This window comes from Trichomycterus rosablanca, unplaced genomic scaffold (assembly GCF_030014385.1).
Source record: "Trichomycterus rosablanca isolate fTriRos1 unplaced genomic scaffold, fTriRos1.hap1 scaffold_134, whole genome shotgun sequence".
Classification (NCBI taxonomy): Eukaryota; Metazoa; Chordata; class Actinopteri; order Siluriformes; family Trichomycteridae; genus Trichomycterus; species Trichomycterus rosablanca.
This window is the reverse complement of record NW_026946963.1, coordinates 129,151-152,268: the sequence shown is the minus strand read 5'-3', so window position 1 is coordinate 152,268 and position 23,118 is coordinate 129,151. Positions and strand designations below refer to the sequence as shown.

The 23,118-nt window shown below is 38.2% G+C and overlaps 1 protein-coding gene and 2 non-coding genes across 3 annotated transcripts; 1 reads left to right on the top strand and 2 right to left on the bottom strand.

Annotated features, from left to right (window-relative positions):
- The first annotated feature begins 47 nt into the window (after positions 1 to 47).
- On the top strand, positions 48 to 121 carry trnan-guu (transfer RNA asparagine (anticodon GUU)). The gene has a single exon. It is a non-coding gene; the product is annotated as a tRNA-Asn (tRNA).
- A 178-nt stretch (positions 122 to 299) lies between these two features.
- trnak-cuu (transfer RNA lysine (anticodon CUU)) lies at positions 300 to 372 on the bottom strand. Its single transcript has one exon. It is a non-coding gene; the product is annotated as a tRNA-Lys (tRNA).
- Positions 373 to 1,613: 1,241 nt separating this feature from the next.
- LOC134305232 (uncharacterized) lies at positions 1,614 to 13,883 on the bottom strand. The gene is made up of 10 exons (XM_062990110.1): positions 13,826 to 13,883; positions 9,166 to 9,360; positions 6,099 to 6,176; positions 5,605 to 5,673; positions 5,409 to 5,465; positions 5,206 to 5,268; positions 4,473 to 4,529; positions 4,147 to 4,370; positions 3,869 to 4,028; positions 1,614 to 1,882 (listed from the first exon to the last, which is right to left on the bottom strand). The coding sequence occupies exons 2-10, from the start codon at positions 9,356 to 9,358 to the stop codon at positions 1,770 to 1,772; spliced, it is 1,014 nt and encodes a 337-aa protein (XP_062846180.1). The 5' UTR covers positions 9,359 to 9,360; positions 13,826 to 13,883; the 3' UTR covers positions 1,614 to 1,769.
- Between the last annotated feature and the right edge of the window lie 9,235 nt (positions 13,884 to 23,118).

The following is a 23,118-nucleotide window of genomic DNA, read 5'->3' as shown; positions in this document are numbered from 1 at the left end:
AAGTCACGTGACTCGTGTGTATCGTCATGTGAAAGAGCTGCGCGTGTGTCTCTGTGGCGCAATCGGTTAGCGCGTTCGGCTGTTAACCGAAAGGTTGGTGGTTCGAGTCCACCCAGGGACGAGTGTCTTTTATCAACCTGCCTGTTGATCAAACAGATATGAGACACAACAACAATGTGTAGTCCCACAGAATAGTGGAAATAAGTAACTGAAAACATCCAGTAAACAACAGTCCAAATAGCCACCTGATAAGTCACTGGAGGCTGTCCTGGTTTCTGTAGATGTTAAATGAAGATACTCGCCCAACGTGGGGCTCGAACCCACGACCCTGAGATTAAGAGTCTCATGCTCTACCGACTGAGCTAGCCGGGCTTAAGCAGCAGGTCAGCTTAAGCTCATCGGTCAGATCATCAGAGAGATGTAGGTTTAATTCACTAACATCACGACCAGATTAAGAACTAATTCACAGTTTACAAACAAACACAATTCAGAACAAGTAACAGAAACAGACACAGACTTACTGTCACTTTTAAACACAATTACTGATCCCGCTCCATTATGCTTTACACCTCAGTGTATATTATCTGGAAACAGATGCTCTTCATATAGAAATATGTTTTACATTTGCTTGATGGTAATAACTCTTAGTGAAATCTTAATGAACAATTAAAACATCAATTCAGGTTGTTTTTAGTTCAACTGAAAAAATATTAACATTAGCTCAACTTCCTAAAACCCAGAATCTACATGTATAAATCCTACATTCATTCCACAAAGTTCACAAACTACATGATTTAATGAGTGAAAACTTGATGTTTGGAGCCTCTCTGGTGTGCAGGCTGGTACTGTGTATCAGCACTACTTACTGTGTGCAGGACCTGAGTCGTATCTGCTCCACTCACTGGTTGGTGACATTAAACTCAGTCAAGAACTTTAAGAAATATATAGTTTAGATAGTTCACACATATAAGAACCCACAAAACCTCTTAGATGTGTATTAAGAAAGTCTGTTTCAGCTGTTGAATTGGGTCAGTGTAGAATTATGTATAAAGATCTAAAGAGAGAATAGCTGTACTGGCTGGTTAGCTCAGTTGGTTAGAGTGTGGTGCTAATAAAGCCAAGGTTGTGGGTTCGATCCCCGTACGGGCCACACCCACTTTTGGACTTAAACTAACAAACAAGTGATCCTTCTCTAACTAGCAGGTACTACCCAGACAGCACAAATACGTCGCTGCTACGTCGCTGCTCCCTACTTAGAATGGTTGGCGTTACATAGTATTTATGTCGTTTGCACATTGGCACTACGTAGCTTTGATGAAAATGCGCCCTTAAAACGACGCTGATCTGGTGTATCCGCGACGTATTTTCCGACATACCTACGTCCAGCTTCCCCTTCTACGACTTTCATCCGATGTCTCCGCGATGTATTTTCCAAACTCCCTTTCGGCGACATGAATTCTGTACTACTTCTATCACAGTCTTGTTTTATTGTTTTATTTTTATTTTGTGTTTTGTCTTTTAGCAAAACTGAGTTCAAATTATGAAAGGTTTAACAATAAACTTTTATTAGGAATTAAAAATTTTAAAAAATTGCAAAATTATGTAAAACATTTGATATAAAATGTTTCTTATTTTAACATACACATATAAATATATAATAACTTACATACTACTAAGTTAGCCTTAACTTTTAAAAAACAGAACATATTTACAAGTATTTATATATACATAAACTATTATATATATAAAACATAAAATAAATGTAAAAACTATCGCTGCCTTTTTCTGAGCCTGTCACTGGAAAGGCGAAGCCACTCTTTAATTATCTTCTCAGCTTCAGCCTCATTTGGAGTGGGGAGCAGCGGGTTTCTCATTGCTGATACTGAAAAAAAAATCGGATTACAAAAAGAGTAGGTATATGTAGCTGTAACATTAGACATGAGTAATAGAATAAATAGTCTTGCTGTATTAAATGAAATTTTATTCATCCCAATGACTCAGTTTCTTTTTTTTTTCTCCAGTGAACAATTTAAGACAATGTACAATACAAAAATATGAAATATAACAACCCATTCAACTAATTAGCACATGGAGGGCAGTATGCAAGTGCACAGCCTTTGCAGAAATATTTCTTACACCTGCAGCACACAGTATGTGTTTTACAGTCCTTCTTTTGAGGGCAGAACTGACATCTCTTCCTCTTACTTGCCCTAGCTGGGGAAGTGGCTGTGGTAGCTGGATCCTCAGGTTGATCAGGGGCTCCTGCACTCTGAATAGCTTTCACAACTGCTGCTGAGGCTTCTGTGTGGGGGACATGCTTCCTTCTTTCAATGAGTGGAGTTACAAGTGCCTTTCCTAGCTGCTCCAGGAACACCCTCCTCTTGTTCTGCTTACGAGACATCCAGGTCGGGTTGATCTCTCTCCAAATCACAAAGGCATTGTAGGAGGAAACATCAATGATGTTGTGGAAGATGACCAGGGGCCAGCGGGCAGTCATTCTTCTGCAGCTATCTGTTCCAATCACCTTATCTAGGTTGTCCACACCTCCTTTGTTGCGGTTGTAGTCTAGGATGATGATTGACTTCCTGTCCTCACGATCGCTAATGTCACCATCTGCGTGCAGTGTGCTCAGAAGAACTACATTCTTGTTTTTCTTTGGGAGGTAGGAAACTGGAGTGGTGGTGGGCGTGAAGGCAAACTTTGAGGAGAAGACCTTTCTCTCCTTTGACGCAAGCAGTGCAGGTGGGAGCTCAGGCTTGTTCTTTCGAACTGCACCAACCATGGTGATCTTCCTCTTCAGGAGCTGCAGTCCGAGTTCATAAGAGGTGAAGAAATTGTCACATGTCACATTGTGACCCCTCAGTCCCTCTGTCACATCAAGCACAACGTTTTGTTCTGCATGCCTGCCGTGTTGGTCATATGCTGCTGAGGACCATGTTATTTTGCCATTTTTTGAAAGGAAAGTGTCTCTTTTAGCTTCAGGGTTTTCTTCTTCTTCTGAAGATGATTCATCATGCTCTGGGTTGTATTCCTCCCCATCTTCTTCTTCGGATACATGCTCCACTTCCTCTTCTGAATCAGAGTTGTCTTGCTGGACATCTGAGAAAATCAGCTCTACAGCCTCTTCAACGCTATAACGCACACTCATGGCTTCAGTACAGACAGAATTCTGGGTCCTGTTATCTGCAGCACCTTTATAACCTCTGGAAATAAACAGGTGGTCTTCTGAAGTCTGCGAGAACACCACCTGATTACTTCTGCTACTGATTGATCTGAGACACAACTAAAACATTGTAACATTCTGTGGGTTGTAAATAACTCTGTGACCTTGATTTCAACTCTATTTGCCTCACGGGTCATTTTGACCCGAAGACCACCTTTGTACCTTTTTTTGTACAGCTTACATGGAAATGTGAATAAAAGCAACATTTCACTTTTTCTATTGTTGGGGCCAATCTAGGAAAAGTCATAAAATTTCAAGGTAAAAAAATAGCATTTAGTGGATTTTTGGGGGGGTTTTAACACAGTGGCGGGTCATTTTGACCCGAGGACAACAGGAGGGTTAATGCCATTAGACTGCAATAGCTTGTCATCTTTTGATAGAGCTATGAATTTTTGGCATATTAAACAATTCCACATGAGAATGGTAAGGCATTCATCTAGGATTAAAGACTACAGCCTATACACCATATAAAGACTACTGTACTCTGTTAATCAATGGAAGATCACAAAAATATCCATCCAGCAATGATCCTGTGGTTAGAAAATGACTACTGATTATGGTCTAGTGGACTAGAAGGTGCACAAACAAGATATCTTAAGTCAATATACAGAACTAAAAATTGTTGACAAAAATGTTTATACTTACAGACAATTGTGTCTTTCAGGTGTGTGTTTTTGATGGCCGTTTTCTCTCCTCTGCCACACCAGTTCAACTGCACAGCTAGTTGAGGAGCAAACACTTTGCCACAAATCCGCCACACTGTTTTTTTAAGTGTTTGCCCCCCAACCAGTGACAGTTTTGACACCTGAAGTTGACAAAAATATTCGGTAAGTAATGTACATGCAATGTACAATATATATATATATATACTGTATATATATATATATATATAGTGTGTGTGTGTGTAAGGTACAGTAAATTACCAATTTTTGCTTGAAGATCTTGTTTTGAAGATGGACTTCAAAGTCATTCAAGGCCTGAATGCTTTCCAGTGGAAGTCCATCTTCTTCCTCTTTATCTGCTGGTGCAGGTGGCATCTTCAGGCTGCTGTTACCCAAAAAGGGGCCTCTTTGGGTAATAACAGAAGTGAGATGCTGGACCTGGAGCTGCAGTTCCCCCAGCATCTCTAAGATGGCCCTCTCTGCTGCTGGGAAGTCACATAATAATATAATGGTTATTCACACATCTTTATTAGATCAATAAATAAGACAATTAAGAATTTTATAAAATAGAATTTACTTAAACTTACGTGTGCATTGACCCGGAACTAGTCGGCCTGTAGGCAGACGGACTCTAGGTGCGTTAGCTATTAACACCAAGGACAGTATATTGGTCTACTCATAAGTATTTAAGTATAACAATAATAAGTGAGGTTAACTGTCATGTCCCTGTAAGAGTTTTTTTTTATTTATGGTACTTTTCCTCCCGCTACTGGTGTTTTAGAGTGATTTATTGTTTTCTTGTGTAATTCCAGCCTTTGTGTTGATTGGTTAGTTTGTTCACATGACATGGTCAGGTTATAGTTCATGGTGTGATCAGGAAAACCATTAGAGGTTACATGCCATGTGGTCAGCTTACAGCTCCAGTTCTTGTTTCTATCCATTCTGTTGTTTGTGCCTTGAAAAGCATCGCTTGTAAGTTACATTTATGTTTACATTTAATATAATATTAGTGTAATGCTATAAATATGTTACATTTAAGTATTTACTTCTGTATTTACATTTACATGGAAATGTTATTTGCATATACTTTGTATATGGTATTTCTAACCAGTGCTTTCCTTCTGTATTATTTCAGTTTTACAAATTGTTTCTTGAAAAACGAAGACCACAGTAAAGAACATTTAACTTTACTCCAGCTTCTGACTTTTTCTTGGCACTGTGTTAGCTATCTGTCAATTTGTGTACAGACACACACACTGAGGACAGAATATTAACCACAAATATAAAGTCACTGTAATTTGTGCAGTGCTGTTATCTTACCTGGTCCTGCTGACAGAATGTCACAGTGGCTTTCCAAACCAACACTTTGATTGTCTTCTGTCACTTAAGGAGAAAGGTAAGCACTTGGTAAGATTTAAGTTTGTCTTCTTAAACATGCTGAAGATCTATAGTGAAATTTTCTATTAAATTATTAAGAAACATTTTAGTTAATTGTAATGTTAATGACTGTAGAGAAACCTTACTTTGTTCTGTGATGGTGGACTGTCCATCTTGACTGAGCAATTGGATTTGTGACATCACTGAAAGCAAATAATTATGCATGGGTGATTAAACTTTTTATGAATTTGTAAGGTTATGTATATTTCTCTATTTGTTTTGATAAATACTTATCAAGCAGGGGGTTTCTATGAATAGCATATATGACAAATGTGATTTTACTCTGCTGTGTTGGTTCAGTGAACCAAGCATCCTGAATTCTTCCCTGATAGGACCGGGCCTTTGACATCACTGAAAAAAAGAAATAGGTATGTACTATATTCATAATTTAAATTTGTTATTCTAAGTTTGTTTTATTGTGGACTGAAATTAAAACTGCACTTCAGAACTTTTATTAGTTGGACAGGATAAAAGGAAAAAAATACTGTAAGCTCTCTTAAATCTAGTCATTTCCACAGCATGAAACATTTTTGTTCCATTGCTTAATTGAATTTATTTAAATATGTTAAACTTGTTTTATTAATTAGTAGGAGAATATCTCAGTTTCAACATTTGATATGTTTTCTTGGTACTATTTTCAATTAAAAATACAATGTAAATAATTTGCACATCATTGTATTCTGTTATTATTTATATGTTGCCCAGCATCCCAACTTTTTTGGAAAGTGTTGTAATGTTTTTATATATTTAATTTCTTCATTTTCAATGAACTTTACCTTGTCTAGATTCTGGGAAGGAGGTTTCATCCGAGTATCCCTGAACATTTGTCTGGAAGCACTCATCCTGTGACATCACTAAAAAATCATAATTTGGTAAGTACACTGTCCATTTTAAAAACCTGCTTTTTTCAATATGCGTTTATGCGTGATGTTTGAAATACTAAGCTTCTATAAATATGATGGAACTGAAAAAAAATGATTGTATTTTTCTCTGGGCATTGGTTATATTATTATAGACTAGCTTTGCACTGCTTAGTCCTGAAACAGTTTAACAAACACATTCTTAACAGTATCTAACTAATTATAGTGAATATTAACAATCTTCAGTATGAGATTTCTAATAAACGCCCAGTAATACTTGTGGAAATGTGAAATATCATAAGCTTTAAAGCCAGTGTTGTGTTTTAAAGATTTGCCAGGCTTTTCCCAGTCTTTCAAACTATATTTTATTCAGGCAATGGAATGAAAAGATTTAAGTCTTCTGAGCTATTGTGTTTCCTAAAATTTAAGGGGCCCTATAAGGTGGTATAAGTATATAAACAAGATTCAAAATGTATTTTTATTATTATTTTATCAAAATAAGGCTGAGGGTCTTTTTTTTTTTTTTTTTTTTTGGTGATGTCACAAAAATGCCAGGCGCATGTATGTATCTGTTCAGCCTTCAGCCATTTAGACCCATCTAGTCCAGCTCAAGTTGCAAATAGTCAGGTTAAAATCAGAAGTTTTGGCACTTATTGTGGTCTGGACCATTCAGGTGTGTGTAAACACAATACCAAGTAGGAAAGACATCAACAATGATCTTAGACAAAGAATTGTTCCTGCTGATTATTCTGGGAAGGGTTATAAATCCATTTCTAAATCTGAAGTTCATCGTTCTACAGTAAGAAAGATCATTTACAAGTGGAAAACATTCAAGGCAGCTTCCCAGTAGTAGACGTCCCTGCAAGTTCACCACGAGATCAGACTGTGCAATGCTCTGAGAAATTGCAAAACATCCAAGAGCTTCATCTAAGACTCTACAGGCTTCGGTTAGCATGTTAAATGTTCAATTTAATGACTGTTCAACTAAAACAAAAAGACTGAACAAGTTTGGCCTGCTGGAAGGGTTTCTGAAAGAAAATGTTCTCTCTTTAAAATGAACATGACAAAACAGATTAAGTTTGCAAAGTTGCATCTGAAATAAACCACAAGATTTCTGGAACAATGTCCTGTGGACAGACGAAACCAAAATTGAGATATTTGGCCAAAATTCACAACGGCACATCTGACAAAAAACAAACACAGCATATCAGCACAAACACCCCATACAAACTGTCAATCATGGTGGTGAAGGGGTGACGATTAGGGGTTTGTGTTACAGTCACAGGATCTGGACAGATTACAGCCGTTGAGTCGACCATGAACTCCTCTTGAAACCAAAGTATTCTAGAATTAAATTTGAGATCATTTACAAATGAATGGACACAAACCTCAGTGAACTGAAGTAATGTTGTAAAGAAGAGTGGAGTAAAATTCCTCCAGAACGATGTTAGAGACTGATAAAGTCATACAGAAAACCATTACTACAACTTATTACTAATAAATGAGATTCTACATGCTATTCATTCATGGGGTGTACTTATTTTTTCACATACTGCTTTTTCTATTTTGGTCTAGTGTTTTTATACAAATGAATGAATGAGTGTAATTTATTATGCATTGTTGTTTATCTGAGACTGTATTTATATAATTTTAAGACCTGATAAGAAATAGATGGTTTTTATTATGTCTGAATACACAAAACCATAGAATTCAAAGAGGGTGTACTTACTTTTTCACATGACTGTACATACAGTACAGACCAAAAGTTTGGACACACCTTCTCATTCAAAGATTGTTCTTTTTTTTCATGACTATGAAAATGGTAGATTCACACTGAAGGCATCAAAACTATGAATTAACACATGTGGAATTATATACTTAACAAAAAAGTGTGAAACAACTGAAAATATGTTTTATATTCTAGTAGCCACCTTTTGCTTTGATTACTGCTTTGCAGTAGAGTACATCCGTCCACCTTTTCTGTGCCGCACAAAGACACGGTGGTTGGAACCAAAGATCTCAAATTTGGACTGATCAGACCAAAGCACAGATTTTCACTGGTCTAATGTCCATTCCTTGTGTTCTTTAGCCCAAACAAGTCTCTTCTGCTTGTTGCCTGTCCTTAGCAGAGGTTTCCTAACAGCTATTTTACCATGAAGGCCTGATGCACACAGTCTCCTCTTAACCGTTGTTCTAGAGATGTGTCTGCTGCTACAACTCTGTGTGGCATTTACCTGGTCTCTAATCTGAGCTGCTGTTAACCTGCGATTTCTGAGGCTGGTGACTCGTATGAGCTTATCCTCCGCAGCAGAGGTGACTCTTGGTCTTCCTTTCCTGGGGCGGTCCTCATGTAAGCCAGTTTCTTTGTAGCGCTTGATGGTTTTTGCGACTGCACTTGGGGACACTTTCAAAATTTTCCCAATTTTTCGGACTGACTGATCTTCAGTTCTTAAAGTAATGATGGCCACTCATTTTTCTTTACTTAGCTGCTTTTTTTCTTGCCATAATACAAATTCTAACAGTCTATTCAGTAGGACTATCAGCTGTGTATCCACCTGACTTCTGCACAACACAACTGATGGTCCCAACCCCATTTATAAGGCAAGAAATACCACTTATTAAACCTGACAGGGGACACCTGAGAAGTGAAAACCATTTCAGGTGACTACCTCTTAAAGCTCATCAAGAGAATGGCAAGAGTGTGCGAAGCAGTAATCAAAGCAACAGGTGGCTACTTTGAAGAACCGAGAATATAAAACATATTTTCAGTTGTTTCACACTTTTTTGTTAAGTATATAATTCCACATGTGTTAATTCATAGTTTTGATGCCTTCAGTGTGAATCTACAATTTTCATATTCATGAAAATAAGTCATGAACTCTTTGAATGAGAAGGGTGTGTCCAAACTTTTGGTCTGTACTGTATAATGTACATAATATAGATAATGTTTATCTAATCAATATTCTTATACATTTTAGATTACCTGAGCTGTAAAGGATACGAGCTTGGTGCTGTGTCCATCCTCTGCTCACATTTGGGACCTCACTGCCTCGGATACTTTTTAGAAGTTTGGCTTTGACTGTGTATGGAGGCCACCATGATATGCCCTCATGGTACCACTCTGCTGCCACCGGGCTTGTTGTTCCCTCATCCACAAATTCAACCAGTAGGTACATTCCTATCATACAGGGATCTATCATGCTACTCATATGTCATGAAAACTATAAAAAAAAATAAACTTGATTATGAAGAAGAAAATTTAAAAAAAACTCAGTGGGGATGAAAAGGGAGGTTCTGGTAGCAAATTACTCATGAACTGGTATGCAGAAGGGGAAAAGATACAAATTTCATCTTATATGGCAAAACAAATGCCTTCTGTTGAACTTCTGAAAATTTGCAATATTCAGTGGCCCCTGAGACCTTGTCTATTAAGTAGATGCCAAGTGTGGCTGAGGAAAGAGGGTATTCGAAGAATGATTCCTGTTCGAGAAAACAGCAGTATGCAATGTAGACCTCATTTCCATGGGAGAAAATATTTTTCACTCTGGCAACTTTGTTGTTGATGTAAATAAAGCTGTTGGCTTCATCTAATCTCAATGAGAAACTCTGTGTCCTCAGTTCGCGATACTGACTGGCTGTTTGGATGGACCTGGGAAGTGGACCACATGCATGAACTTTGTATAATCCCATTCTTTTCCTATTTCGATTCAGTTTTTTGGGCCTCTCTGACAGTCTTCTAATGACCTGACTGAGTGGGAAGCCAGGTTTTCTAATTAGCTTTTTAATCTGGTGAAGGAAAGATTCAAATTTAAATGCACTGAAATTATCGAGTGCACCATGTATTTTTACATCTTGTGCCAAGTGAACAAGGTTGTGTACATTGTAAGACATGAACTTTTCCCCATAGAGCTCTTGAAAGTGTTTCACAAATAAAACCAAAATGTCATTAGCATACTCAAGATGGTCTCGGAGTAGCTGTTTGCTGGATAAAATGAACACTCCCACAAAAAGTAGAAGAAAGTTTTGGTATGCTGTTGTAATGAGTGTGCTATTTAAAAGAACAGGCCCACTGTACAACAAAAACTGCCGGAACTCAGTAGCTTTCCACCTGTCTAACTCTCTTACAGACCTTGGTTTTCGCGAGAATTCCAAGGGAACATTTTTACGGATTTGCTGAAGTCTGCTTGAAAGGTTGTCAACAGTAGAGGCAGGCAGTCTGCAGGACAAAGGACCCCGTAGCCACAACAAAAGGAGCCTGTGCATAACACCAAGGCACACAAGGTGCATATAGTCTAATGGAAAGCCTGTTACCATTTTCAGTGATGTTCTTTGCAGTGGTGTGGGACCATGATGATGTTCTTCATCTATTTGAGCCCTGAATGACTCATCTGTTCTCAGTAAAGCATCAATTTCAGGAAAAACAACTCGATTCTCAATATACTTCCCCTCTTGGGTACATTTCCCACAGCCACTATAGCCAGAGTGACCTTTTATGTTTTTCACAAAGGCACATGCCGGAGCATCACAAACTACTGTGCACAGCCTTAAGTACAGGAAATCTCCTTTGTAATTAAATCCTTTTTCCAGATTAGAAATGTCTGACACAAAATCTTCTAGGAAGGCATCCAGGGATCCTGGTTTTTGGTTGCCACAAAACAAACCTATTATGACTGGATCATGTTTTGGAAGATTTTCAATCATTCCTAGAATTGGCCAAAACTGTGTGGTGGAACTCTTGAATAAAGGTAAACCATCAATATTGACCTGGAGGTTCAGAAGGTGTGTTTCTTTTATGACATGCTTGTGTTCTTCTAAGAGATGTGTAATAGCTTCAAGCACACCAAAATGGTAATACTGTCCCCCAGCAATATCTTTGCAGGTCATTTTTGTAGAACGAACAGTTCCAAGCAATGTTCTTGCATCATGAGGGAGTTTTGGGTGGTAATCTGCCAGGATCTTTAGGAGACTGTTTAAAGCAGAATGTGTAACATTTTGCTCAACAGCCCATGATGCCAGTCTACTATGCAGAGAGGCTTGGACTTCTGAATCTGAGTCTGTGTCTGATTCTGTTTCTGTGAGTTCAAAGGCATCAAAAAATTCCTCGTTGTCCTCATTGGACAAACAGTCTTCAATTTCCTCAGTATTTTGTTCCTGCCTTTGATATGGACTCCCACAGCCCAGTTCATTTACGTAGACAGAAATTAATTGTTCATTAACTCTGGCTTTGGATTTTCTTCTTATTGTCCAATATGAGGGTGTTGTGAAAGCCAAACTGCGAATTTAAAAAGACCAAACATGAAACATAAAATAAATGTTTTAAACAGTCTTCTGTTCCATCTTGACAATGGTTACTTACTGGATGCAGATGAAAAACTTCACAGGATAATCACAGAATTGGAAATCTGTTTTAAGAGAAATATATTAATTATAACAAAAACTATAGTATTACTTATGTCATGCTCCGTTACTGTAGAACATAATTGTAGAACTTCACTATTTAAGTTATAACTCAAGTATTTCAAGAACAGAGTCATAATATTTCAAGATTAAAATAATTATTTTAAGATTAAACTTAAAATTTTGAGAATGTGAAATCACTGTGGACTACCCAACAGCATTTTATGGTAGTGTGTGAGGCACAGGGAAACATTCTACTAAAAGGCTCAGGTATTGAATCCGCAAAAGAACTGGATTCTAAAATAAATTACACATCATTTACTGATGTTTAATCACAAACCTGACCGAGGAAAGTGTTAGTAATATTATCAGAAAACCCCAATGCAGCCCTAAAGATGGTCATGTGTTTTTACTGTTAGAATTTGGATTCTGGTAGTCCAATGATGCTCTAAATATTACACATTTATTCTCAAACTATTACAACTTTAATCTCAAAATAATTATGACTTTGATCTCATTACGATTTTAAACTTTACATTTTTTGGTCACCATCATAAATATGACTTTAGTATTAAATATTTTGATAATCTTGGAGGTAGAGCTTAATCACAAAATATTATGTCTTTCTTGATATCTTTTATTTTGACCCTAACTGACCCTAAAACACTATTTCAATAAACTTCTTCAGTTTGTAAGTTTTGTTTGTTGTAATGGGATTGATGGCAGACGTGGGTGTGGTTAGACCTGTAGCCCCCCTAAAAAGTGAGAAAAAGAAAGACGTGTCTGTTATATTTAGGGTGGACAATGTGTATTTAACTGTTGTGGATAACATACTAGTCATAATTATTTTATTCACTTGGGCCAATCCATTAAATTATTCTGGAGCATTTTCTGAATGTGCAATGTGTTCCCAAAACATTTTAAATAGTCTCTAACAAAACATAAAGATTTGATTTGTTTTATCTGTGATGAACAAGTAAACGTAGATTTATTGTAAGAGGTTTTGCCCAGGTGGGATTCCACAGCGCTTCTTCAGATATAGGCGCGCATATTTTCTAAGCTCCAGCGCATCTGTTACTGATTGACCCGCTCTCCCTCACCAAAGCTCACTAAGTGTGAGTGATCTTGGCTAATCGCCTCTCTTTGTCTTCCTCCAAGTCCCTGTGTCAATCACTTCTTCTGACCCAGAGTTGTAAGCGAATCCCTGGCCAGAGCGCACTGCACATAACAATATTGCATCTCAATTTTTTTTACCCTTTTAATTAAATCACAAAATACAATATCTATTAAAATGTAAAAAATATTCGAACATTTTATATTATTTACATATTTAATTTGCATATGGGACATGAATTTAGTCCCGCCCTCAGCTCGCTGGTCCGATCGGCGTAATTTGGTGATTGGTGGTTCTGGATGTCAGTCAGATCTTTCTCTGAAAGTAGGCGCTTCTTGTCTGCAGTGAGCTGTAAACACTTAGTCCACGTGTGGGAGCAGAACGGGGGATGGTCGTGGATTTGTCCTCCTCTGTTATCAGATGAGGCGAGTCGTTCATGTTGTTGAACTTTATAAAGTAGTGGCACGTAATTAAGCTTTAAGAAATGTCGGTAATGTGTTAAGTTCTTGTTTAAATGGTAATTGTCCAGTATATGTCAGTGATATTGTGCTGAACGTGAGCAGCCCAGCTGTTTAGCCTGTTGGAGTCAGACACGTTGGACATTTAGTTTAAAGTGTGTGTTTAAACTGTGCCTAATGTTTTACTACTGAACATCTTAGAGCTTAAGAGAATTTACAGTGTTCCGTTTTGTTGGTGCTCGATGGTCAACTAATAAATCACGACTCTGAGTCGACTCAATGTTAACCACGGCACCACGCATCGCGGACCAAAGCGGGATCCACGATTCCGTTACACTTTACAATAACAACAGTAATCGGCGTAGAGGAATCGACTCCTCTGGCGATCGGTGTAGAGGAATCAACTCCTCTGAATTATATATTTCGAGAATTAATAAAATATTAAACGTTTAATAATGTTGTTCCTCTCAAACTGAAAATGAAAAATATTGTTTGGTATTTTATTTACCACAACAATCCATCTGTGTTAGCCTCAAAGCTAACTCAAGTTAACCTGGTTAATCTAAAAATATTTATTTTATTCTGATTAATATACCGGTATATTATATTGTTTTGTCACCCATTATAACATATTAATTTTTCATATCTTGTGTTTTATTTTATTTATTTCTTACCTCTAAACTCTGCTCTGGTAAACTCCTTAAAGCCAGAAATAACGAACTGAGGGTTAAAAACGGCTTTTTATACCCTCAAACTGCGCGAGACTGCTAGCGCGTGCAGTCACTTTCACACTTTCCCGCCGCCCTCCTCAGGGTGTTCAGTCTAGTAAATACAGGTCCTTCTCAAAAAATTAGCATATTGTGATAAAGTTCATTATTTTCCATAATGTAATGATAAAAAATAAACTTTCATATATTTTAGATTAATTGCACACCAACTGAAATATTTCAGGTCTTTTATTGTTTTAATACTGATGATTTTGGCATACAGCTCATGAAAACCCAAAATTCCTATCTCAAAAAATTAGCATATCATGAAAAGGTTCTCTAAACGAGCTATTAACCTAATCATCTGAATCAACGAATTAACTCTAAACACCTGCAAAAGATTCCTGAGGCTTTTAAAAACTCCCAGCCTGGTTCATTACTCAAAACTGCAATCATGGGTAAGACTGCCGACCTGACTGCTGTCCAGAAGGCCATCATTGACACCCTCAAGCAAGAGGGTAAGACACAGAAAGAAATTTCTGAACGAATAGGCTGTTCCCAGAGTGCTGTATCAAGGCACCTCAGTGGGAAGTCTGTGGGAAGGAAAAAGTGTGGCAGAAAACGCTGCACAACGAGAAGAGGTGACCGGACCCTGAGGAAGATTGTGGAGAAGGGCCGATTCCAGACCTTGGGGGACCTGCGGAAGCAGTGGACTGAGTCTGGAGTAGAAACATCCAGAGCCACCGTGCACAGGCGTGTGCAGGAAATGGGCTACAGGTGCCGCATTCCCCAGGTCAAGCCACTTTTGAACCAGAAACAGCGGCAGAAGCGCCTGACCTGGGCTACAGAGAAGCAGCACTGGACTGTTGCTCAGTGGTCCAAAGTACTGTTTTCGGAAATCAAGGTGCCAGAGTCTGGAGGAAGACTGGGGAGAAGGAAATGCCAAAATGCCTGAAGTCCAGTGTCAAGTACCCACAGTCAGTGATGGTCTGGGGTGCCATGTCAGCTGCTGGTGTTGGTCCACTGTGTTTTATCAAGGGCAGGGTCAATGCAGCTAGCTATCAGGAGATTTTGGAGCACTTCATGCTTCCATCTGCTGAAAAGCTTTATGGAGATGAAGATTTCATTTTTCAGCACGACCTGGCACCTGCTCACAGTGCCAAAACCACTGGTGAATGGTTTACTGACCATGGTATTACTGTGCTCAATTGGCCTGCCAACTCTCCTGACCTGAACCCCATAGAGAATCTGTGGGATATTGTGAAGAGAAAGTTGAGAGACACAAGACCCAACACTCTGGATGAGCTTAAGGCCGCTATCGAAGCATCCTGGGCCTCCATAACACCTCAGCAGTGCCACAGGCTGATTGCCTCCATGCCACGCCGCATTGAAGCAGTCATTTCTGCAAAAGGATTCCCGACCAAGTATTGAGTGCATAACTGAACATAATTATTTGAAGGTTGACTTTTTTTGTATTAAAAACACTTTTCTTTTATTGGTCGGATGAAATATGCTAATTTTTTGAGATAGGAATTTTGGGTTTTCATGAGCTGTATGCCAAAATCATCAGTATTAAAACAATAAAAGACCTGAAATATTTCAGTTGGTGTGCAATGAATCTAAAATATATGAAAGTTTAATTTTTATCATTACATTATGGAAAATAATGAACTTTATCACAATATGCTAATTTTTTTAGAAGGACCTGTACTGGGAGAGAAGAGCGGACTGATCACACATGCTGCACAATTTGTAGCAGCTTGTCACAATCTGAGGGACAACCAGTGAGGCTGATCACAAATTATTATTGATTATTATTGATATTACAGTGCGTTTTTTATTTTTATTTTTTTTTTATTTTACCATATAATGTTATTTTTTTACAGTTCTCCAAAAGTGCCACAAGAAGGCAACATCTAAAAAATTTTTTACCACGGTCACAAGAAAACAGGCCACAAATAAACACAAGGCCAAAATTACAGTGGTCTGTCTACCTGCATGTGCTCTTAACATAACCATGTAGCTGTATTTACTTAGACAGAATAAGAGAACAACCAAACACAAAAACACGTGTCCCTCAGGCACGTAACAATATCATATCACTATTTTTTTTTTAATTCTCCAAAGGTGCCACAACAGGGCGACATTACAAATATTTTTTTTTTTACCATGATCACAAGATCTCATATTACCACATAATATTACTTTTTTTTGCAATTCTTTAAAAGTGCCAAAAGAGGGCTACATTAAAAGATTTTTTTTAACCCATTTGGTCACATGAACTCATTTGACCATATCATGTTAATTTTTTTTACAGTTTTCCAAAACTGCCACAAGACAGCGACATTACAAGACTTTTTTTTTTTTACCATGGTCAAAAGACCTCATATTACCACATCACAGCGCTTTTTTTTGCAATTCTCCAAAAGTGCCACAAGAGGGCGACATTACATTTTTTTTTTACCATGGTCACAAGAAAACTGGCCACAAATAATCAATTAATTAAAAAATAAAATTATACACTCTAGCTTTGTCTTTACATTTTCATTTTCAGCATTTAGCAGACGCTTTTATCCAAAGCGACTTACATTTTCCAGTCAAAGCAATTGAAGGTTAAGGGCCTTGCTCAAGAGCCCAACGGTGGCAGCCTGGCAGTGATGAGGTTTGAACCAGCAACCTTCTGCTTACTAGTCCAGTAGCTTAACCGCTAGGCTACAACTGCCCTTGAAATTCTTTTCTTTTTTTTTTATATCGAAAGTCCCGCCCCCAGTCACTCCACCATGTCTCTAATTGGTTGCAGTAGTGAACAGGCTCGTAACAATATCATATCACTATTTTTTTTTTACAATTCTTCAAAAGTGCCACAACAAGGCGACATTACAAAGATTTTTGTTTATTATGGTCACAAGATATTATTTTATTGCATTTCTCCAAAACTGCCACTAGAGGGCGACATTACAAGGATTTTTTTTTTTGTACCATGGTCGACACACCTCATATTACCATAATTAGTTTTTATAACAAATCTCTAAAAGTGCCACAAGAGGACGACATTTCAATTTTTTTTTTTATTATGGTCATAAGAAAATTGGCCACAAATAAGCACAAGGCTAAAATTACAGTGGTCTGTCTACCTGCATGTGCTCATAACATAGCCTTGTAGCTGTATTTACTTAACCAGTGCTTTGGAAGTATTCACTCTATCTTTGTCTTGACATTCTTTTCGTTACTTTTGTTATTCGTGCCGGTCTCTTGCTGTTTTTTTTTTTTACTGGAAGCCCCGCCCCCAGTTACTCCACCATTTCCCTAATTGGTTGCAGTAAAGAACAGGCTGCAACCAATCAGCAGCCACTTGTACTGCTTATCTCCAGTCATTCCACAATGCCTCTCATTGGTTGCAGTGGAGAAAACGCTGCAACCAATCAGCAGACACTTGTACTGCAATAAAACAGAAAAAGAAAACAACCAAACACAAATACATGAAAACAGAAAAAAAAAAACGTGTCTCTCAGGCACGTAACAATATCATATCACTGTTTTTTTTTGCAGTTCTTCAAAAGTGCCACAACAGGGCGACATTACAAAGATTTTTGTTTACCAACATGGTCACATGATCTCATTTGACCACATCATATTACTTTTTAAAACAATTTTCCAAAAGTGCAACAGAAGAGTGACATTTCAATTTCTTTTTACCATAGTCACAACAAAACTGGCCACAAATAATCAATTAATCAAATAATAAAAGTACACACTCTTGCTTTATCTTTAAATTTTCATTTTTAGCATTTAGCAGATGCTTTTATATAAAGTGACTTACATTTTGCACTCTAAGCAATTGAGGGTTAAGGGCCTTGCTCAAGAGCCCAACGGTGGCAGCCTGGCAGTGATGAGGTTTTAACCATCAACCTTCTGCTTACTAGTCCAGTATCTTAACCGTTAGGCTACAACTGCCCTTGACATTCTTTTCTTTTTTTTTTTTTCATATTGAAAGTCCCGCCCCCAGTCACTCCACCATGTCTCTAATTGGTTGCAGTAAAGAACAGGCTCATAACAATATCATATCACTATTTTTTTTTTTTGCAATTCTTCAAAAGTGCCTTAAGAGGGTGACATTAAAATATTATTTTTACCAATTTGGTCACATGAACTCATTTTACCATGTCATGTAAATTTTTTTTACAGTTTTCCAAAACTGCCACAAGAGGGCGACATTACAAAGATTTTTTTGTACCGCGGTCACAAGAAAACTGGCCACAAATAATCACAAGGTTAAAATTACAGTGGTCTGTCTACCTTCATGTGCTCATAACATAACCTTGTAGCTGTATTTACTGAACCAGTGCTTTAGAAGTACAGTGTATCACAAAAGTGAGTACACCCCTCACATTTCTGCAAATATTTCATTATATCTTTTCATGGGACAACACTATAGACATGAAACTTGGATATAACTTAGAGTAGTCAGTGTACAACTTGTATAGCAGTGTAGATTTACTGTCTTCTGAAAATAACTCAACACACAGCCATTAATGTCTAAATGGCTGGCAACATAAGTGAGTACACCCCACAGTGAACATGTCCAAATTGTTCCCAAAGTGTCAATATTTTGTGTGACCACCATTATTATCCAGCACTGCCTTAACCCTCCTGGGCATGGAATTCACCAGAGCTGCACAGGTTGCTACTGGAATCCTCTTCCACTCCTCCATGATGACATCACGGAGCTGGTGGATGTTAGACACCTTGAACTCCTCCACCTTCCACTTGAGGATGCGCCACAGGTGCTCAATTGGGTTTAGTCCATCACCTTTACCTTCAGCTTCCTCAGCAAGGCAGTTGTCATCTTGGAGGTTGTGTTTGGGCTCGTTATCCTGTTGGAAAACTGCCATGAGGCCCAGTTTTCGAAGGGAGGGGATCATGCTCTGTTTCAGAATGTCACAGTACATGTTGGAATTCATGTTTCCCTCAATGAACTGCAGCTCCCCAGTGCCAGCAACACTCATGCAGCCCAAGACCATGATGCTACCACCACCATGCATGACTGTAGGCAAGATACAGTTGTCTTGGTACTTCTCACCAGGGCGCCGCCACACATGCTGGACACCATCTGAGCCAAACAAGTTTATCTTGGTCTCGTCAGACCACAGGGCATTCCAGTAATCCATGTTCTTGGACTGCTTATCTTCAGCAAACTGTTTGCGGGCTTTCTTGTGCGTCAGCTTCCTTCTGGGATGACGACCATGCAGACCGAGTTGATGCAGTGTGCGGCGTATGGTCTGAGCACTGACAGGCTGACCTCTCACGTCTTCAACCTCTGCAGCAATGCTGGCAGCACTCATGTGTCTATTTTTTAAAACCAACCTCTGGATATGACGCCGAACACGTGGACTCAACTTCTTTGGTCGACCCTGGCGAAGCCTGTTCCGAGTGGAACCTGTCCTGGAAAACCGCTGTATGACCTTGGCCACCATGCTGTAGCTCAGTTTCAGGGTGTTAGCAATCTTCTTATAGCCCAGGCCATCTTTGTGGAGAGCAACAATTCTATTTCTCACATTCTCAGAGAGTTCTTTGCCATGAGGTGCCATGTTGAATATCCAGTGGCCAGTATGAGAGAATTGTATCCAAAACACCAAATTTAACAGCCCTGCTCCCCATTTACACCTGGGACCTTGACACATGACACCATGGAGGGACAACGACACATTTGGGCACAATTTGGACATGTTCACTGTGGGGTGTACTCACTTATGTTGCAGCTATTTAGACATTAATGGCTGTGTGTTGAGTTATTTTCAGAAGACAGTAAATCTACACTGCTATACAAGTTGTACACTGACTACTCTAAGTTATATCCAAGTTTCATGTCTATAGTGTTGTCCCATGAAAAGATATAATGAAATATTTGCAGAAATGTGAGGGGTGTACTCATTTTTGTGATACACTGTATACACTCTATCTTTGTCTTGACATTCTATCCTTTTCTTTTTTTTAATCATGCCAGTCTCTTGCTGTTTTTTTTACTGGAAGCCCCGCCCCCAGTCACTCCACCATATCTCTCATTGGATGCAGTGGAGAAAACACTGCATCCAATCAGCAGCCACTTGTACTGCAAAAGGGCAGAAAGACAAAAAAAGGGAGAACAACCAAACACAAATACATGAAAACAGAAAAAAGGCACGTAACAATATCAAATCAATATTATTTTTTTTACAATTCCCCAAGTGCCACAACAGGGCGACATTACAAAGATTTTTTTTACCATGGTCACAAGATCTCATATTACCACATCATATTACTTTTTTGCAATTCTCCAAAAGTGCCACAAGAGGGCGACATTACAAGGATTTTTTTACCAACATGGTCACAAGATCTCATTTTACCAGATCATGTTAATTTTTTTAAAATTCCCCAAAAGTGCCACAACAGGGCGACATTACAAAGATTTCTTTTACCATGGTCAACAGACTTCATATTACCATATCATATTAGTTTTCATAACAATTCTCTAAAAACGCCACAAGAGAGCGACATCTCAATTTTGTTTTACCACGCTCACAAGAAAACTGGTGTCCACAAATAAACACAAGGCCAAAATTACAGTGCTCTGTCTACCTGCATGTGCTTATAACATAGCCCTGTAGCTTTATTTACTTAACCAGTGCTTTAGAAGTATACACTCTATCTTTGTCTTGACTTTGTTTTCTTGTTTTTTATTGGAGAAAATGCTGCAACCAATCAGCAGCCACTTGTTTTTTTTTCTGTTTTCATGTATTTGTGTTTGGTTGTTCTCTCTTTCTGTCTTTCTGCCCTTTTTCAGTACGTGTCTCTCAGACATGTAACAATATTTTTTGCAGTTAGCCTACATCAGCAAATAAAACTTACCTTCACAGTGGTGTCTTTTAGTGGTGCTTTTTTCATTTCCTTTTAAAATCCGGAAATTGTGGAATGACTCCACTACACTGTTTCCAGTGCTTCCTGCTTCAGAGTCTAATCAAATATCATCAAGAGAGTACATGTCTGTTCAGACATCCAGTATTCCAAACTATATTTATGCAGTGCAGTACAGTCTCAGTCTAATTTAAAAACACAAGTAATCTTTGAAACGTTACCTTCACTCATGCCACGCTTATCAGCATGGCACAAGAATTGGATGTCCTTGTCACATGAACTGCAGAACGTTGTTTGAGAATACAGGCTGAATCCACAAAATGGACAATACATTGCTCTGTAGGACAACAAATAAAGCATTATTAAGCAGGTACCCACTGTGGTTGGACATTTTAACAGAGGTCTAGTTAACAGACAATAGCCACTTAACATGAATTGTACAGCATGTTGTTCAACACCTCTGTTGACTGAACATAATCGATTATCTGTTTTACTAACGTTAAAAGTGATGTCGGTTACGACGTAGCTAGCTTCACAATAACAATAACGTTCGATGACAGTCTACATAACTATGTCGATATAAACACAGTGAACAACGTTGATCATTTGTAACAACATTTAACGACATTAATCACAGAATCATCATTAATCACATAGCGACAAAGTTATCACCTACTTTTCAAACTTGACTGCTGCTAGCTTCCGTTGTGGCTTAACTTTCATTGTGACTTAGCTTCCGTTGTGATCTATAGATCTATAGATCTATCTATCTATCTTTTTAGCAATTCTCAAAATGTGCCACAAGAGGGCGACATTGCAATATTTTTTTGTACCATGCTCTCAAGAAAACACAAGGCCAAAATTTCAGTGGTCTGTCTACCTGCATGTGCTCTTAACATAGCCTGTAGCCAGGGATGGACTGGCCATCGGGAGGGTCGGGAGTTTTCCCGGTGGGCCGCTCTGTATGTGGGCCGCTGAGGGAGTGAAAAATAAATTCTGTTTTAAATATTCCTGAATAATAATCCTGAAGTGTGCATTGGCCCACCACAGTATCCTCACTGCATGTCCATTGGCCAATCACAGAAATGTCCCTCCCCCAGGATAAACCGTAATCACAAGCACCGGTACAAAAACTATGAATGAGTGCGAGATGGAGAAAGGGTCGAAAATGCGTTAAGGAGGTGCAGAAAAAGCCCGTGATAAAAAGCTGCAAGCAGATGCAGAAAAGTGCAGGAAACTGGACAACCTGTCTGGCAGTGAGGAACTACAGCATAGCCAAAGAGCAGAAAAGGAAAAGTTAGTGTTCAGTGACTCTGCTTCGTTAGTAACGCCGTTTAAGAAGAGACTGTGGGCCCATCTCAAATGTCGCCTATGCCCTACTTAGGGTACTTCCTAACAGTACAAAACATTTCTTTTAACAGTCACTGAATGATTAATAAGTAGTTATCTAAGCTACTGTTGGATATCAGGGGCTTTAAACCAGCCGTTTTAAGGACGATTTTTGTAAAAGTTCTATGATATCATGTCCAACATAGTGCACTACATAGGGCGGTGGATATAATTTGAGATGGTACCATTAGTCTCTGCTGTTCAGAAAAAGTAAACACTATCTTGTCCTCTATAATACAGAAAGGAAAATGCAGTTGTTCAGGACTTTTAGAGTGATTATGTTCATAGCGCACATGGTTAATTTCCCTTGTCAACATATAAAGTATTTATTTCTTTGCTCATCGGAGCAATGCACTAATTTGGAACAAACGTGAATCACGTGTGAATAAAAGTGCGAAAAAAGCATATTTACCAGTGTTAAAGGTTTAATGAAAGGACAGGATGGGGAAATCCAATAGAACCATTTAAGAAATTGTAAATTTTATGTGTGTGATAGATGGATAGAACTATTAATTTTAGTGTTAAAAATATATATATTTGTTTGTAGTTATTTTTTTATTATTTTAATTTTTATTATAGTGAGTTATTAACTTTAGTGGTAAGATAGATGAAAACTATTAATATCAATCATCTAACATTTGATTAGGGGGTGATATGTGTGGCGCAATGTGCTTGTAGTGGGCTGGTCAAGAAAAAAGTCCAGGGCTGAATTTTGTTCCCAGTCCAGCCCTGCCTGTAGCTGTAGCATTAAGGCGCTGTTTACTTAAACAAAAGTATCAAGTGAAGGACCAAAGCAATTCATTCATTTATAGACGGTGGTGTTTATGCTGTTACGCTTTAACCTATAAACAGTTTTACAGGAAAAGAAATGATGTCTAAAATAACAAAAAACACGACAACAAATAATCTAAACATACTGAAGTGAAAGGCTGATATTCAGATGGACGTCTTTAAAAGGGAAACTATTAGTAGCATTTTTC